At 39.4% G+C, this 17,448-nt stretch overlaps 1 protein-coding gene across 1 annotated transcript in view; it reads right to left on the reverse strand.

Annotated features, from left to right (window-relative positions):
* Positions 1-17,448, reverse strand: part of Ano5 (anoctamin 5) — a 93,975-nt gene that overhangs the window by 40,300 nt on the left and 36,227 nt on the right. The window contains exons 7-9 of the mRNA XM_021168193.3: positions 16,176-16,460; positions 9,152-9,265; positions 6,857-6,969 (exon numbers count right to left, since the gene is read on the reverse strand). Coding sequence (XP_021023852.3) covers positions 6,857-6,969; positions 9,152-9,265; positions 16,176-16,460 — 512 coding nt within the window. The remainder of the gene's footprint in view (positions 1-6,856; positions 6,970-9,151; positions 9,266-16,175; positions 16,461-17,448) is intronic.

Genomic DNA, 17,448 nt, shown 5'->3' on the forward strand with positions numbered 1-17,448 from the left:
GAAAAAAACCAATACAAGGACGGAAACCACGTCATAGAAAAAGCAAGAAGGTAATCCTTCAACAAACCTAAAAGAAGACAGCCACAAAAACAGAACACCAACTCTAACAACAAAAATAAAAGGAAGCAACAATTACTTCTCCCTAATATCTCTTAATATCAATGGACTCAACTCCCCAATAAAAAGACATAGACTAACAGGCTGGCTACAGAAACAGGACCCAACATATTGCTGCTTACAGGAAACTCATCTCAGAGAAAAAGATAGACACTACCTCAGAATGAAAGGCTGGAAAACAATTTTCCAAGCAAATGGTCCAAAGAAACAAGCTGGAGTAGCCATTATAATATCTGATAAGATTGACTTCCAACCCAAAGTCATCAAAAAAGACAAGGAAGGGCACTTCATTCTCATCAAAGGTAAAATCCTCCAGGAGGAACTATCAATTCTGAATATCTATGCGCCAAATACAAGGGCAGCCTTATTCATTAAAAATACTTTAGTAAAGCTCAAAGCACACATTGCACCTCACACAATAATAGTGGGAGACTTCAACACACCACTTTCACCAATGGACAGATCATGGAAATAGAAACTAAACAGGGACACAGTGAAACTAACAGAGGTTATGAAACAAATGAATCTGAAAGATATCTACAGAACATTTTATCCTAAAACGAAAGGATATACCTTCTTCTCAGCACCTCACGGTACCTTCTCCAAAATTGACCACATAATTGGTCACAAAACAAGCCTCAATATATACAAAAATATTGAAATTGTCTCATGCACCCTATCAGATCACCATGGACTAAGACTGATCTTCAATAACAAAATAAATAATTGAAAGCCAACACACACGTGGAAACTAAACAACACTCTTCTCAATGATACCTTGGTCAAGGAAGGAATAAAGAAAGAAATTAAGGACTTTCTGGAGTTTAATGAAAATGAAGCCACAACATACCCAAACTTATGGGACACACTGAAAGCATTTCTAAGAGGAAAACTCATACCTCTGAGTGCCTCCAAAAAGAAACTAGAGAGAGCACACATTAGCAGCTTGACAACACACCTAAAAGCTCTAGAATGAAAGGAAGCAAATTCACCCAAGAGGAGTAGACGGCAAGAAATAATCAAATTCAGGGGTGAAATCAACCAAGTGGAAACAAGAAGAACAATTCAAAGAATCAACCAATCGAGGAGCTGGTTCTTTGAGAAAATCAACAAGATAGATAAACCCTTAGCCAGACTCACTAGAGGGCATAGGGAAAGTACTCTAATTAACAAAATCAGAAATGAAAAGGGAGACATAACAACAGACCCTGAAGAAATCCAAAACACCATCAGATCATTCTACAAAAGGCTATACTCAACAAAACTGGAGATCCTGGATGAAATGGACAAGTTTCTAGACAGATACCAGGTACCAAAGTTAAATCAAGATCAGGTTAATGATCTAAACAGTCCCATATCCCCTATAGAAATAGAAGCAGTCATTAATAGTCTCCCAACCAAGAAAAGCCCAGGACCAGATGGTTTTAGCGCAGAGTTCTATCAAACCTTCAAAGAAGAACTAATTCCAGTTCTTCACAAACTATTCCACAAAATACAACCAGAAGGCACTCTACCCAACTCATTCTATGAAGCCACAATTACTCTGATACCTAAATCACCTAAAGACCCAACAAAAATAGAGAACTTCAGACCAATTTCCCTTATGAATATTGATGCAAAAATCCTCAATAAAGTTCTCGCTAACCGAATTCAAGAACACATCAAAACAATCATCAATCCTGACCAAGTAGGTTTCATCCCAGGGATGCAGGGATGGTTCAATATATGGAAATCCATCAACGTAATCCAGTATATAAACAAACTCAAAGACAAAAACCACATGATCATCTCGTTAGATGCTGAAAAAGCATTTGACAAAATCCAACACCCATTCATGATAAAAGTCTTGGAAAGATCAGGAATTCAAGGCCCATACCTAACCATGATAAAAGCAATATACAGCAAACCAGTAGCCAACATCAAAGTAAATGGTGAGAAGCTGGAAGCAATCCCACTAAAATCAGGGACTAGACAAGGCTGCCCACTCTCTCCCTACCTATTCAACATTGTACTTGAGGTCCTAGCCAGAGCAATTAAACAACAAAAGGAGATCAAGGGGATACAAATCAGAAAAGAAGAAGTCAAAATATCGCTTTTTGCAGATGATATGATAGTATACATAAGTGACCCTAAAAATTCCACCAGAGAACTCCTAAGCCTGATAAATAGCTTCAGTGAAGTAGCTGGATATAAAATTAACTCAAGCAAGTCAATGGCCTTTCTGTACACAAAGGATAAACAAGCAGAGAAGGAAATTAGGGAAGCAACACCCTTCTCAATAGTCACAAACAGTATAAAATACCTTGGCGTGACTCTAACTAAGGAAGTGAAAGATCTGTATGACAAGAACTTCAAGTCCCTGAAGAAAGAAATTAAAGAAGATCTCAGAAGATGGAAAAACCTCCCATGCTCATGGATTGGCAGGATCAACATTGTAAAAATGGCTATCTTGCCAAAAGCAATCTACAGATTCAATGCAATCCCCCTCAAAATTCCAACTCAATTCTTCAATGAATTGGAAAGGGCAATCTGCAAATTCATCTGGAACAACAAAAAACCTAGGATAGCAAAAACTCTTCTCAAGGATAAAAGAACCTCTGGAGGAATCACCATGCCTGACCTAAAGCTGTACTACAGAGCAATTGTGATAAAAACTGCATGGTACTAATATAACGACAGACAAGTAGACCAATGGAACAGAATTGAAGACCCTGAGATCAACCCACATACCTATGGTCACTTGATCTTTGACAAGGGAGCAAAAACCATCCAGTGGAAAAAAGACAGCATTTTGAACAAATGGTGCTGGCACAACTGGCGGTTATCATGTAGAAGAATGCGAATTGATCCATTCCTATCTCCTTGTACCAAGGTCAAATCTAAGTGGATTAAGGAACTCCACATAAAACCAGAGACACTGAAACTTATAGAGGAGAAAGTAGGGAAAAGCCTCGAAGATATGGTTACAGGGGAAAAATTCCTGAATAGAACAGCAAAGGCTTGCGCTGTAAGATCGAGAATCGATAAATGGGACCTCATAAAGTTGCAAAGCTTCTGCAAGGCAAAAGACATCGTCAATAAGACAAAAAGACCACCAACAGATTGGGAAAGGATCTTCACCTATCCTAAATCAGATAGGGGACTAATATCCAATATATATAAGGAACTCAAGAAGGTGGACTCCAGAAAATCAAATAACCCCGTTAAAAAATGGGGCTCAGAACTGAACAAAGAATTCTCACCTGAAGAATACCGAATGGCAGAGAAGCACCTGAAAAAATGTTCAACATCCTTAATCATCAGGGAAATGCAAATCAAAACAACCCTGAGATTCCACCTCACACCAGTCAGAATGGCTAAGATCAAAAATTCAGGTGACAGCAGATGCTGGCGAGGATGTGGAGAAAGAGGAACACTCCTTCATTGTTGGTGGGATTGCAAGCTGGTACAACCACTCTGAAAATCAGTTTGGCGGTTCCTCAGAAAATTGGACATAATACTACCAGAGGATCCAGCAATACCTCTTCTGGGCATATATCCAGAAGATGTTCCAACCGGTAAGAAGGATACATGCTCCACTATGTTCATAGCAGCCTTATTTATAATAGCCAGAAGCTGGAAAGAACCCAGATGCCCCTCAACAGAGGAATGGATACAGAAAATGTGGTACATTTACACAATGGAGTACTACTCAGCTATTAAAAGGAATGAATTTATGAAATTCCTAGCAAATGGATGGATCTGGAGGGCATCATTCTGAGTGAGGTAACATATTCACAAAGGAACTCACACAATATGTACTCACTGATAAGTGGATATTAGCCCAAAAACTTAGGATACCCAAGATATAAGATACAATTTGTTAAACGCATGAAACTCAAGAAGAACGAAGACCAAAGTGTGGACACTGTACCCTTTCTTGGAATTGGGAACAAAACACCCATGGAAAGAGTTACAGAGATAAAGTTTGGAGCTGTGAAGAAAGGATGGACCATCTAAAGACTGCCATATCCAGGGATCCATCCCATAATCAGCTTCCAAACGCTGACACCATTGCATACACTAGCAAGATTTTGCTGAAAGGACCCAGATATAGCTGTCTCTTGTGAGACAATGCCGGGGCCTAGCAAACACAGAAGTGGATGCTCACAGTCAGCTATTGGATGGATCACAGGGCCCCCAATGGAGGAGCTAGAGAAAGTACCCAAGGAGCTAAAGGGAACTGCAACGCCATAGGTGGATCATTATTATGAAATAACCAGTACCCCAGAGCTCTTGTCTCTAGCTGCATTTGTATCAAAAGATGGCCTAGTAGGCCATCACTGGAAAGAGAGGCCCATTGGACTTGCCACCTTTTATGCCCCAGTACAGGGGAATGCCAGGGCCAAGGGGTGGGGGTAGGTGGGTGGGGGACTGGGGGGGGGAGTGTATTGGGGACTTTTTGGATAGCATTGGAAATGTAATTGAGGAAATTACCTAATAAAAAAAAAAGAAACTTTTTGAGATCCTGCGTCAAAATGACATCAGAAACTTTGTCCAGCAATTAAGAGCACCTCCTGCATTATATATATATATATATATATATATATATATATATAATATCATTTCCTCTGTGGTCTTTGTGAGTGAGGGTCTTTTGGCAAAGTCCAACAATACCTCCTTCAATAAGTCCACTCCTCCTAATAATGCCACTCCATATGTTCATGCATTCAAACACATAAATCTATGGGGGGCAAACATATTTAAATAGCTACCCATACAAAGTACTTTTACTAAACTTTGGTCTTGATGAATAAACTTAAAATTACAGGCTAACAACTAAACCTTCATGTATGTGTAACTTCTGTACTAAGTGAATATCTTAATACTAGATTGCACAATGGCCCTCACCTTGCTTTTCATTTTGTTGTTGTTGTTCTTCGAGAATTTCGTACATGTATATGTGCATTCTGATTATTTTCCTCCTTCTCTCTAACCTTCATCTCAACTTTATTCCCACTCCACTTTCCTTCCCATATTCATGGCTTCTTCTTCTTCTTCTTCTTTTTTTTTTTTTTTGTTTCCTGAAACTTTTATTAGCCCAGTTTCTAATTATGTGTCTGTGTATATGGGCACAAGAGTGCGATGCTCATGGAGGCCAGAAGAAGGCATAGAATACCCTCAGCTGAAGTTACAGGTGGTTATTTCCTGTACCCACTCAGTTGTGAGTGCTAGAAACTGAACTTGTGTCCTCAAAACCAAACTTGTGTCCTCAAAAAAAATTTAATAATGCAGCAGGTGCTCTTAACTGCAGGACAAAGTTTCTGATGTCATTTTGACGCAGGATCTCACAAAGTTTCTATGTGAATATGTGACTTATTTGTGCAATCCCAGTTCTTAGATGTCAATTGTTCTTTGTCTTTATATTACCATCTAGGCTGCTTTGAATGTTCAAATTATGATGTCTCCATGGACAGATGGTTCATTTTGCCTGGTTAAACACTTAACCAGCGCAGAACTGCTGGATCATTCAAAAAGAATGCATTTGACTTCATAAGAAACTAACAATATAATGGGCCATGCAGTCCCATAAATGGTGTTTGAGATTTGAAATGACTGTCTGCCTGGCTCTAAGATGGCTTCTTGTGGTCTTTGATTTTGTGTTGGCCAGTAGAAATGTGGTGCCACCTCAATGACATTGTGTTTCTATTTCCCTGTGGATAACTATGAATAGGTTCCTCATGTGCTGCTGTCATCCATAAACCTAACTCTCTGGTGATGTACCTGTTACATGCTTTTGTCAATTTCTCCATTGCCACATGAGTCCCTCCTATATTCTAGGTGAAAGTCTTTCACTGATATGTTTATTGCACATAGTTTCTGTTGTGGTGTACTATGTCTTTAATAAAGTGCACTTCTTATTGTCTGTGTTGTGTCTGATCTGAGAATTCCACTCTGACATTTTTTTCCTCTTATCTATCTAAATTTATATATCTGCACCAGAAAGGGTCCAGATATACATCTCGCACATGATCATCCACTTGTGCCAGCTTCATTTACTCACATCAATGCCTTTGTCCACATGGGCTCCTCAGCTGAAAATCAAGGCACTGCTATACACAAATCTATTTATGAAATTTTTTTTATTATAATACTCATTTGGAAACAATTTCAAATACACAAAGTAGTTATAAGAATAATTTTAGAAACATCCACATATACCCTTTAAGTCTATTATTTACGGCACATTGACTGACTGCGTGCTTTTTTTAAAATGAGATTAAAGAACCAAGAATTTTACAGATCTCTTGAGATCAACACACAACAATCACAGGTCAGTTTCTCCGGTACTCTCACTTCTTCTGCTCTGGAAGTAAAACGGAATTAGTATAGATACTTAAACTAAAATGTAAATCAATCACATTGAATTTTCAAAGGAAAGGAAAGCCTCATTTCCATGTTCAAGATGACCCACACAGCATTTCCATGCCATGACTAAGTGTATGTCACTTGTATGAGAACAGAATTAGGCGGGTCCAGCCTATCTAAGTGCTAGGTTCTGACACTTAATGACTATGCTACAACATTCTTCTCATAGATCATGGCAACAAGTATCTGCTTCCAAATGAACAAATAATAGAAAAGAGAGAGGCTAGGAATCATTGTGAGTACCAAGGCAGTGAACATAGTAGCCTGCTGTAGACCAGTGAACTAAGACCATATGATTGGCTTTTAAGGGTCACAGTGCTGAATGACTTACCGAATCAAATGAAAAGGTTGCTCCTTGTAAAAGTAGGAAAATCGAGCCCAGTTCTTGCAAAGGTTGTACCTTTCATTGGGGCGAGCAGTTTTTGATGGTTTCCAATACTGGCCCTGCTCACAGTCAAGGAGAAGGTAAGAGGAGAAAGCAAGAATCACCAATGACTAACAGGGAAGAGAGCTCTCTGGACAGGTGGTCAATGGGCAAAGCTCATACCATCATTTACTGATAGATTTTGCATTCATTTTCCACTCATGCAAAATCATTTACTACAGTTATCAAAACCATAATCAGGGTGATTTATTAAGTTGGTCTAGGAAGCAAAGTGCCACTTACACAAGTAACTATTTAACCTATTAAAAATTATGTGCACATGAAAGCTGCTAAGGCAGTGTGGAGTGAGTACTCAGCTTCAAGTTTAATGCAAGTGAAAATTATGATAAGGTATGGCATTTTATGTTGTACCAATTCAAGCTTTTTGTTGTTCTGTAAGCAACATGACTGTTGTTTGAGAAATAAAACATTATGGAAGCATTTGGGGATGGTGTAAAACACCACTCTAAAAAACACAAAAAGAAAATTCACCACTTTAAAATTTTCATTCAAAACAGATGTCAAAGATGGTGAAGTCCGGCTGCCTCTAAAGACAACTGAGTACCACTCATTCCCAGTGAATAATGAAGACTGTGCTGAAAAGGACTTATAACAGGGCAATGGGTTAAGAGAATTAGTGTCTTACAGGTAAATAAAAGAACAAAAATTCTCAGTCTTCAATATATCACTTCTATAAAGTATAAAAAAAAATCATCCCCTTTGTAATGAAAGATTGGCAAGGAATGCCTAGTAAATGTGCGCTAACCTAACCAGACCCTTCTATGCTATCAGCCCACTTATCAGTATCTTGAATCTGTAATCCTCCCAAGGTTCTTCATCCACAGATGAAGACTGAACATCTTGAGGTGGAGATATTAGAGGAAGGTAGGCAGCTTCTCCACCCTTCTGTTGAGGCGTCACATGCCAGTTGAAAGGGGGAAATTCTTATATGAAATTGGTACTGTAATCTACAGGAAACAGGTCACAGTCATCCTTGTGGAACCATCTTAAAGTCATATTTCACAGTACTGATTGGTTCGTTGCAGTTTAAGTCATGTGAAGTTTGGCTATAGGCTTTTAAAATCACTTCTAATTCTAGAGATGAAAATGGTGGGGACTCAGATGGGAGGAGAGGTTGGATGGATCTCAGAGGACGTTGGGGAAGGAAAGCCATAATCAGAATATAGTGTATAAAATATATTTTCTATAAAAGAAAAAATAGACAAAATATCACCTTAGCAGTGTAACTGTCAAACTATCAACACTCAAAATAGAGAAAAGGATTTCCTATTTGTTCCAATGGAAATATTGGTTTCTTCTCTGTGCTGAGGGATGCATTTCTTGTAGAAGACATGTCATTTACAAGTCTCTTAGAGGTTAGACAGAGTGCTATTGAAACATGAGCAATGAGATCCAAAAGATGGTATCAATGCCGTTAATAGACATGTCCAACTGCATGGTTTCTATCAGTAAGCCCCAGGGACGCTGACTGCACTTAGCCACTGAAATGCAAACATTTCTCTGGAAAGCCTCTGGTTTCCCAGCTCTTTTCAGGTTTGACTAACTGCACTCAACATATGAACAGTCACTTCTAGGGGAAAAACATTTTGTGTAGTGAGTTATTGATCCCAAAGAAAATGTCTTTGGGATTTTGGTTGTTGGTGAAAATATGTCTAATGATGGACATCCTCAGCACCCAGTACACCTATACATCTGCCTCGTTTCTAGGGAATCCATGACCTCTGAGCTTGGATTTATTGTTGTTTGAAAGTAATACCCCGCAAAATGCTTTCCATGTAATTGAAACCAGTTCTCCAATTGGTAGAAAAATGAGTGCATTCACTCTTTTAAAAAATCACAACCTGTAAGAAAAGGCATGATAGAAATTTCTGAGTAATATACCACCCAGTTTTTAAAATATAACTATTTCCAAAATGGACCCTAAGGAAAATATGTGCAAATATAAATGACTGTTAAAAAGACTCCGTTTGAAAGGTAGACACGAAGCGTCTTTGACTGCACCTCAGCCCTGCTGGTGCAATTCTCAGGCAGCGAATCTGGAATGTTTTCCATCACAAAGGAGAATTAAGTAATTCATAAGAAAATGGAAAGAAACTGGATGGTTACTCTGTCCCCCAGGAAGGCAATCTCTGACTGAGAGTGAGGAAACAGCCTCTGCATTATTTGGTCTCTGATACTCACATCATGGAGCGGGTAGGCAGATAAATAAGTGTTCGAGTTCAGCAGTCTCTCGATCCCAATCTTTTTCTTCCCCTCTTCCACTCCAAAAGGGCATCGTGACAGAATATAGTAAACCTGCGAAGTAAGTATGCAAGAACCTCAGTGCATTAACTATGCAAGGTTAACAATGCAGGGACCTAGCACACTCAACCTCTAAGCTAAGTACAGACAGATCCCAATACTTTGTGTAATTTCATGTTTGTTTTTTTCCACATTTTGAAAACCAAAAGAGAACAGTATCTATTCTGAAAGGATATAGGTTCTGATAACTGGAGAATGCCTGTATTTTGGGATTGTGAGAAGATATAGATTCATATTGAGTTAGCAGGTTTTTCATTCATAGATTCTGACTATACCCCATTGCCTTGCTGGAGGCCATAGGTGGATGAATTATCATTTATTTTTCTTCTTCTGTCTCTGTCTCAAATTTCTTTGAGAATCCTGTGTGCCATGACTCTTTACTAGAACCAGCATTTCAAGTACCATCATTAACAGTTCATTTAGAGAAATAGGGGACCAAACTGATATGTGGCCAGGCTGTTATCTATATTTCTTCAACCAATCACTCTGGCGATATATATATACAACCTTTGCTTTACATTAACTTGTTAAATTTATTATCTTAAGTTGGTCACCTCTATGCACTTCCTCTTGTGTTCCCTATGATTGTAATTTAAAACCAATCTATTCTACTTTGCCCTCCAGCTGTTTGTCAGAATGTCTACTTTCCCAGCTTGCTGAATTTGGTCCTCCTGTCACTGTGTTAAACATACTGCCCAGCCATCTTCTCTCATATTTCATCTCTCCAAGACTCATTGGCTAAAGTGGATCTTGTCTATTGTCATTAATGGGTGATATTGAATTGTCATCATTGTTCTGGTCATCTGTCTTAAGGGCATTTAATAGTCAGCCTTGCTAACATAACTTGATGATTATGAATCAATGATAAAACTTGTTTCATACAATTTGAATTATTACTTTAGGAAAGAGTAACCAAGGTAAGAATTCGGCCTTGGGCATCAACAAAGTGGAAAATCTAATCTAACATATATTGAGATATGCAGTATGGTCATAGTAAGCTATTCATAACATTGTCTGGACTTGGCTAAGAATGACTTTATTCTTTAAGATTATTGTGGAAGGCAGGCAGTCCGTACAATGGGAAGGAAACCTAGACAGATCTACATCCACTGGGGAAGACAGACAGGGTTGTTCTCTTATAGGGAGAGGAAACAAATGTCCAGGGAGTTTCTATGGTAACGAGAGACTGCCACCTATGGTTCTCCTCACTGGGAATCAGGGTAGTCTATGGTCAGATTCCTGTGAGGGGCGGACAAACACAATCAGGTGGGTAGAGTTAACCACCAAGGGCTCTGTTCTGGTGGGTGAAATAGCTCTGTTCACCATTTGTGAGGGAAACCAGGAATGTCTAAGGAGCACGCTGGCCTCTTCCTATAAAGTCACAACAGTGTGAGAAAAATGAGCATGAGCTCACAGGTCCAAAAAAAAAACCCAGAACTTTCTCTGATGCCATAAGGAAATTCATTACCATACCTTTCTGAGGACATTCTTTAAGAAAATGTGCGCTTATAAATTTCTTCTCCCCTGAGAGAAACAGAAGTGTAACCAAAATCTAACTTAGTCTCTTGTAACTGTTGGACACTGGGGTGTTCAATATTTTAGGCCCCATCCATCTCTGATAAGCATAGGAAGCTGGCAATGGACAAACTGAGCCGAGCAGCTCAAGGACTGCGTAGTACTGCAGCTATCACTTAAGATGGTGCTAGAGAGTCAAGGTGAGGTATATAAGACAGGTAACTTAGGTCAGCTGAGAGAGAAAGCACATCCCAGAAGTAGGAGGAGACAGTGGGGGGGGGGGGTAGGGTGTTCTGCAAATTACAGAATTTGTGCAGCTCAACTCTGAACATTGATACAGAACTAAACAAACCTGTCAGAACAACAAGAGACCATAAGCAACTATGGTTTAAGTGCCAGATAGCTGTTATCACAAAAGACTGTCAGACAGACCACTACACTTTTACATAGAAAGTACCTCCACAATTACATCTGCTTCAGACTGCTGCCAATTTCTTTAATAATTGTAGTGAATAATAACCGTTGTTTCAAATGTATACTTATCTGGATTTTCATTCTCTTCTTTATTTTAGTCTCCGAATATGCCCATAGTTTACTATGGCATGTGCACTACAGAGATGTTGCTCTCCTAGGGTCTATGTGTGTGTGTAGGTGCATGTGCATGTGTATATGTGTATGTAAACACATACACTTTGGAGAAATTTTATTTAAGTTGGCAAATATACTTAAGTTATGAGTACAGCTTCACTGTGGAGCAGAAAGTTGACGTTTGCCCATAATTGCTATAAGTTGGTGGACAATACGTTTGAGAAAGAATAGATTTCTTTCCTTTCCCATGCACAAAAGTTAACTCCAGGTGGAAATCCTCAGCTCGGAGAAGAAAACAGCACAAGCCTCTGTCTCTTCCTCAGTATTTAACACACTGGGACTGTCTGCGAGCTCAGTCTGTTGGGACTCCTCGAGCCCACCCTGGGCTATGTCCCCTAAAACTCCTTTTTGGCCCCTATAGTTATTCAGACCAATCTTCAGGCTTCACTTCTAATTCTGGCCCACCTGCTGGTTATACTACAAGTGCAGTTATTTTCCCCTGTGAAGCCCTTGTGCCCTCCAAGTTATCCATTCATATTGGAATCAACTTCTTGCTAGCTCTTTATAATTTTAATGTTTGATCTCCTCCAATAAGTTGTGAATATTTTAATGACATCTAGGATCATGAATCATCTCCAGAAGATTTCAACTCACCAGAGTGATAACTAACACTCTCAGCTGTAGCCATACAAAATGTGTTTGCTGAATAAAAGAACCTGAAAGTAGCTGAAGAGTGGAGGTCCTGCTAGCCCCATGAAAACGTGTCATCATATGTTTCTCCATCTGAGCTCCAGGTCAACCATCTGTCTTGTTATTAAGCAGTATAAATAAAAATTATTTTCCTGAGAAGTGCATTTCATTCATGGGCTAAAACATCTAGTCTGAGACAGATGTGCTGTGTCACCCAGGCTTTGTTGTTCTGCTTATAGAGCACAGAGACAGATGCTCTGGTACAGACATGGAGTGCACTGGGATGTTCAGAATGGCATGGGAGTGTACAGTTCAGTTTAAACTCAACAACTGCCTGAGCTGCTACCAAAACAGTCATGCAGTCCTTTGGTGCTCTGGAGCAGTCCTCTCCACTCCTACAGCGAAGTCCTAGAGGACATCTTCTGACAGTAAACTGCTCCATCTAAACTGAGAAACTGCTAAGTGCATAACCACCTTCATGTTCCCTCACCCAGACCTTCTGGACACATCAGTCTGCAGCTCCTTCATGAGTAGCTGCATATTCTTCTGTATGGGTGTACAGGAGACAGCTTCTTCCCTTAAAGCTCAAGGCTGCATCTTCACAGGGTTCCAGCTTTTCTGCAGAAGCGTCTTCACACTGCCCTGGATTCTGAGATCGAGGGCAGGGTGTAACTCTGTATTAGGTTTTGATGTAAGGGAATTTTGGCTTAAAGGTTTGATGTTTCTACCCAGATCACGAAATGTTCAGCATTGAGGCTGAAAGGATGGCTTATTGTATGCATGTCAACTGCAATACACTTTCAATTTTCTGTAAGAATCATTTCCTGGCATCGAGAATTTGACAGCTGGTACAAGTGGACTAGTTTCTGGCCACCTTCAGCATTCCACATACCTTTCTTATTAAGCTTTCTCACTTCTGGCTTTTGATTCAAATTTAAGGGACTTTGATTGATCACACAGAGGCTACAGTTACCATTGTATGCCTGAACCTATTCCCATGGTGTTTTGTCCCAGGAAAGAAACATTCCTAGGGAATGCCAGAGAGATGGGGAAAATGCTTATTAAGGGTCAAATACAGCATTCTCTACTTTTCCATCTTCTTGAGTATGATTAATGTTTTGAGGTTTTATTTATTTATTTTTCTCTTTCTTTTTTCTTTTCTTTCTTTCTTTTTCTTTTCTTTTTTCTTTCTTTCTTTCTTTCTTTTTTTTTCTTTTTTTTTTAAGATAGGGTCTTAACTTGATTGCTCAGGTTTGCCTGGGACTACTCCCTGTGTAGTCCAGGTTGGTCTTGAACTCATGATATTTTTTTTTTCTGCTGCAGTCTTTGAAAGGCCAGAATCTCAAGTGTGAACCACTAGTGCTAGCAGCTTTACTGTCTTACACAAGTCTACTTGTGATGTCCATAAGAGATTCCAACAGTCACACTAAAGATACCTAGAGATATAAAGGAGGGATCTACATCTGGAAAAATGCTGTCTATAGAGCTCCTTTATAGACAGTATTCCATCAATATTCAGGAAACATGGTGCCTGTGAATCCCAGCCAACTGGCACACCTGTAGGAGAGCAATGGAATGTGTCCACCATAGAGGAAGAGAAAGCCGGTGCCCTTCCTTTGAGTGTGCTCTGAGAACCAGCTCTGTCCTTGTAGAAAGATTTATGACCAAAATGAAACAAAATTTTTTTAACTGTTTGTCTCTCAATGCAGATTCATTAATCAGACATTCATTTTAAAACTCAGGACAACGGGTTTAAGTTTTTTCACCCATTCACATGGCTAAATCTAGTTTCATTCATGTTTAAAAAAACTGTTCTAATTCTACTACGATGCTGTGTGTGCATATATGTCATACAGAAATTCTAGGTCAGACATTGTATACATGCATCCCATGTTTGCATATATAAATTCATGCTGTGAGGTTTGGTGTGGGTGGTGTTCGGGGAGATGCTTCAAAGTATGAGAACCTATCCTAGTAAGAGGCTCTGATATTTTTGTCATTGAACTCATACACAGACTAAAATGTTCTAGATGGGACTGGAAGGAAGGGACTCTTTCTACATCACTCTTCCAAACAGAGAGTGCTTTTATACCTTAGAAAACACACAGGCAAGGTTTACAGTGTGGCAGGGAAGCAAAGGATGAGGTGAAGGGATAGCAGTGACCTTGCCATGCAGACTAGCCTCCTGGTCCATCTTAGAGGCCATTGCTTTTTGGAGGGTCTGATGAAGGCCAAATCTAGGGCGTTATCTGTAATAGGCTGGTTCTCTGCCAATGGGCAGCATCCTCAGTTCTTGTCAGAACAGGATGGTAGCAAGACCCCTGCTTCCGCAGCATCACAGCCTGAAAATGGGCCTTCTGATACAACCGTAGTGTCTCTTATTCCCTGAAAGGTGTTGGTCTGATATATTGGTATTTATCATTTAATCCTGGTGGGAACACAAAACATTTATTTTTGTATTTTGTGACAAAATTCTAGAAGCTACATTTTGTTTGCTGATGTGAGACCCCGGCTTAAAGCATTTCTCCCTGAAAGGTAGAGCCCCTAAAACATTTCCCCAAGCTTGTTTTTCCTGATCTTTAAAAATACAGCTAGAAAAAAGCTCTTTGTCCTCTATAGCCAGCAAAAAGCCTTTTTGTTTTTATACTTTACAACCAGAGATGCCTGCCTTCCTGTCCCGAGGACACAGAGATAAAAATTCAGAAAGAACTCACTCCCCACTCCTGCCTTGTAAATTTCACCAAGGACATCCAGAAGAGAAGAACTCTCCTCCCAACTCCTCCCAACTCTTCCCAACTCCTCCCAACTCCTCCCAATTCCTCAGCTAGCTGTTAAGAGCCCCCTGCTGTCACTGATGGGGGCGGGTGAACTCCCCTGCCCTGGAGGCGTGAGGGGTTCGTCCTCAGCTAGCTGATAATAAAATCTCTTGCAGTTTGCATCAAGTGTGGTTTTCTCTCAGGATATTGGGGTGTTGGCCAGCTCATCCTGGAACTTGAGCAGAGGCCCAGCATTGGGAGTCTTACACTATCTCGCTGAATTTAGATGAAAAATATTGTTTTAAGAACTAGGACACGTGATGAGTCATCTCTTCTACTTATAAATGGATAGATGTGGACAACATGACTGTAGTGGTTGGAAACCAGATGGTGAAATTAGTACAAACAAACAAACAAACAAACAAACAAACACAGGAAGGATTCAAAGTGCAAGACCAATATAGGACCAGATGTTTTTCCTTCTGAAGTCAGATGACTAATGATAATGACAGCTAAAACATTCAAGGTGTGTAAAGAGCCATTCAAAGCTTTCTACAGATTAATGACCCGAATTCTCAGGGTAACATAAGAACTATGTTTTCTTCCAACCTAACACAAGGAATCAGGAGCTTGTGGAGTTTTCCATCAACAATTTACTAATCCTAGATGGGGAAGAAATAGACTGACCAGGCTGAAGATGATTTTCAAAGGGGAGACAATGTCTGAGGTTCCTTGAAGCCTATCTACATTTAAAGAAAATAAGATATTCTAACTGAATTAAAAATGATCAATATCCTCTGACTTTAAACTTATAAAACCCAATTTTATGATCATGAAATCAATTTACAATGGTGATGTAAAACTCAAACATTTGAGCTGTCAGTGACAGGCTGTTCTGAGATTACATAATGCCTCTTGCACTATTGTTATTAAGATCAACAATCTATTCTTAAATAAAGAAGTAGGCAGCTTAACAAGTTTTGTTTTGTTTTGTTTTGTTTTGTTTTGTTTTGTTTTGTTTTGTTTTGTTTTTTGAGACAGGGTTTCTCTGTGTAGCCTTGGCTGTCCTGGAACTCACTCTGTAGACCAGGCTGGCCTTGAACTCAGAAATCTGCCTGCCTCTGCCTCCTGAGTGCTGGGATTTGGGATTAAAGGCATGCACCACCACTGCCCAGGTGGCAGCTTAACAAGTTAAAGGTGGCCCTAACAGTCTTTCTGTCCAGGAAGACATTATTAGATCATTATATTTCACCTAGGAAGACCCGGAATGCTTAGTATTGAGCATGTAAAAACACAAAGGGCAGAGTCATATCCTCCGTACAAGGAGAGGCGTGTCCATGGTACTCACTACTTACAATTCTGTTCCTTGTTGAGGATGGAAAGAAAGTGGCCTCATCTTCGATGAGGAAGAGTTCCTGACGGTGTCTGCTGAACTGGGCAGTGAAATACTCAGGACTAGGATACTTCACAGAGGATGGAAGCTTCACCGCCCCAAGCATGTAAGACAGGGGTGGGTACTTTGGCCTTGGGATGTCACTCAACTTAATAGGCATCTTGATTCCCAGCACTTCAGCGTAAGTGACCAGGACTTCCCATGGGGCGTGAATCTTCACAAAATAGGTTTTCCCATCTTCAGAGTTCTGCATTAAAAGAGACACGGAAAAACAAAACTAATGATTAAAAAAGACAAATCTCATAAAAATCTCAAAAATGAAAATAAATTTTAGTAAATCTCAGGAAACCTCAAAAATGAAAATGAAATTTTAATTTATTCAATTTTAAGCAAAGTCTTGAGGAAATGTGATAACTCTAAGATGTTAATATATGCCTAGTGTGGTGGTTTGAAGGAAAATGGCCTCTACAGGCTCATCTGTTTGAATGCTTGGTCCTTGGTGGAACTCTTTGGGAAGGATTAAAAGTTGTGGCCTTTTGGAGGAGGTGCATTGATTGCTAGGTGAGAGCTTTGAAGATTCAAAAGTCCACTCTAGGACCAGTGTCTCTCTTTCTGCCCTCTACATGTGGACCAAGATGTGATCTCAAAGCTATTCTTTGCTTCTCCACCATATATTCTAACCATTTGAAATCGTAAGCCCCCCCAAATTTTCTTTCCATAAGTTGTTTTGGCTATGGTGTCTTACCACAGCAAAAGAAAAGCAAGTAAGACATGCAATAACATAGAAATAAACACACACACATATATGTATATATGCAATATATTATATACATGTGTATATATATTCATGTCAAAGGGAGAGAGAGTCACAGATACACAATGAGACTGAGAACGGATTTTGTTTTCAGGTCTATGGCTGTACTATCATGAATATACTAAATGTCATCTAAAATATACTTCAGTGTGACTGTCCCCTCAGCACTCGATGGAATCACAGATTATATATATTTCTAGACACTATACTAATTTTAAGTTAGTTTGAGCTTGGGATTTTGTTTAGATAATTATATGAGGTTACTAATATGTATTATGTTATATATTCTATTATATGCATGCTGCTAGCTATTTCCCAGTCTTCTGAGTTACTGCATAGAGACCAAATGAAGGTCCACTACATAGGAAAATAAGTTACAGATTGCATCCTGTTGGTTCAACAAAAACCAATCAGAAAGAAG

The sequence above is a fragment of the Mus caroli genome, unplaced genomic scaffold (genome assembly GCF_978045245.1).
Source record: "Mus caroli unplaced genomic scaffold, Mus_caroli_1 scaffold_8, whole genome shotgun sequence".
Taxonomy (NCBI): domain Eukaryota; kingdom Metazoa; phylum Chordata; class Mammalia; order Rodentia; family Muridae; genus Mus; species Mus caroli.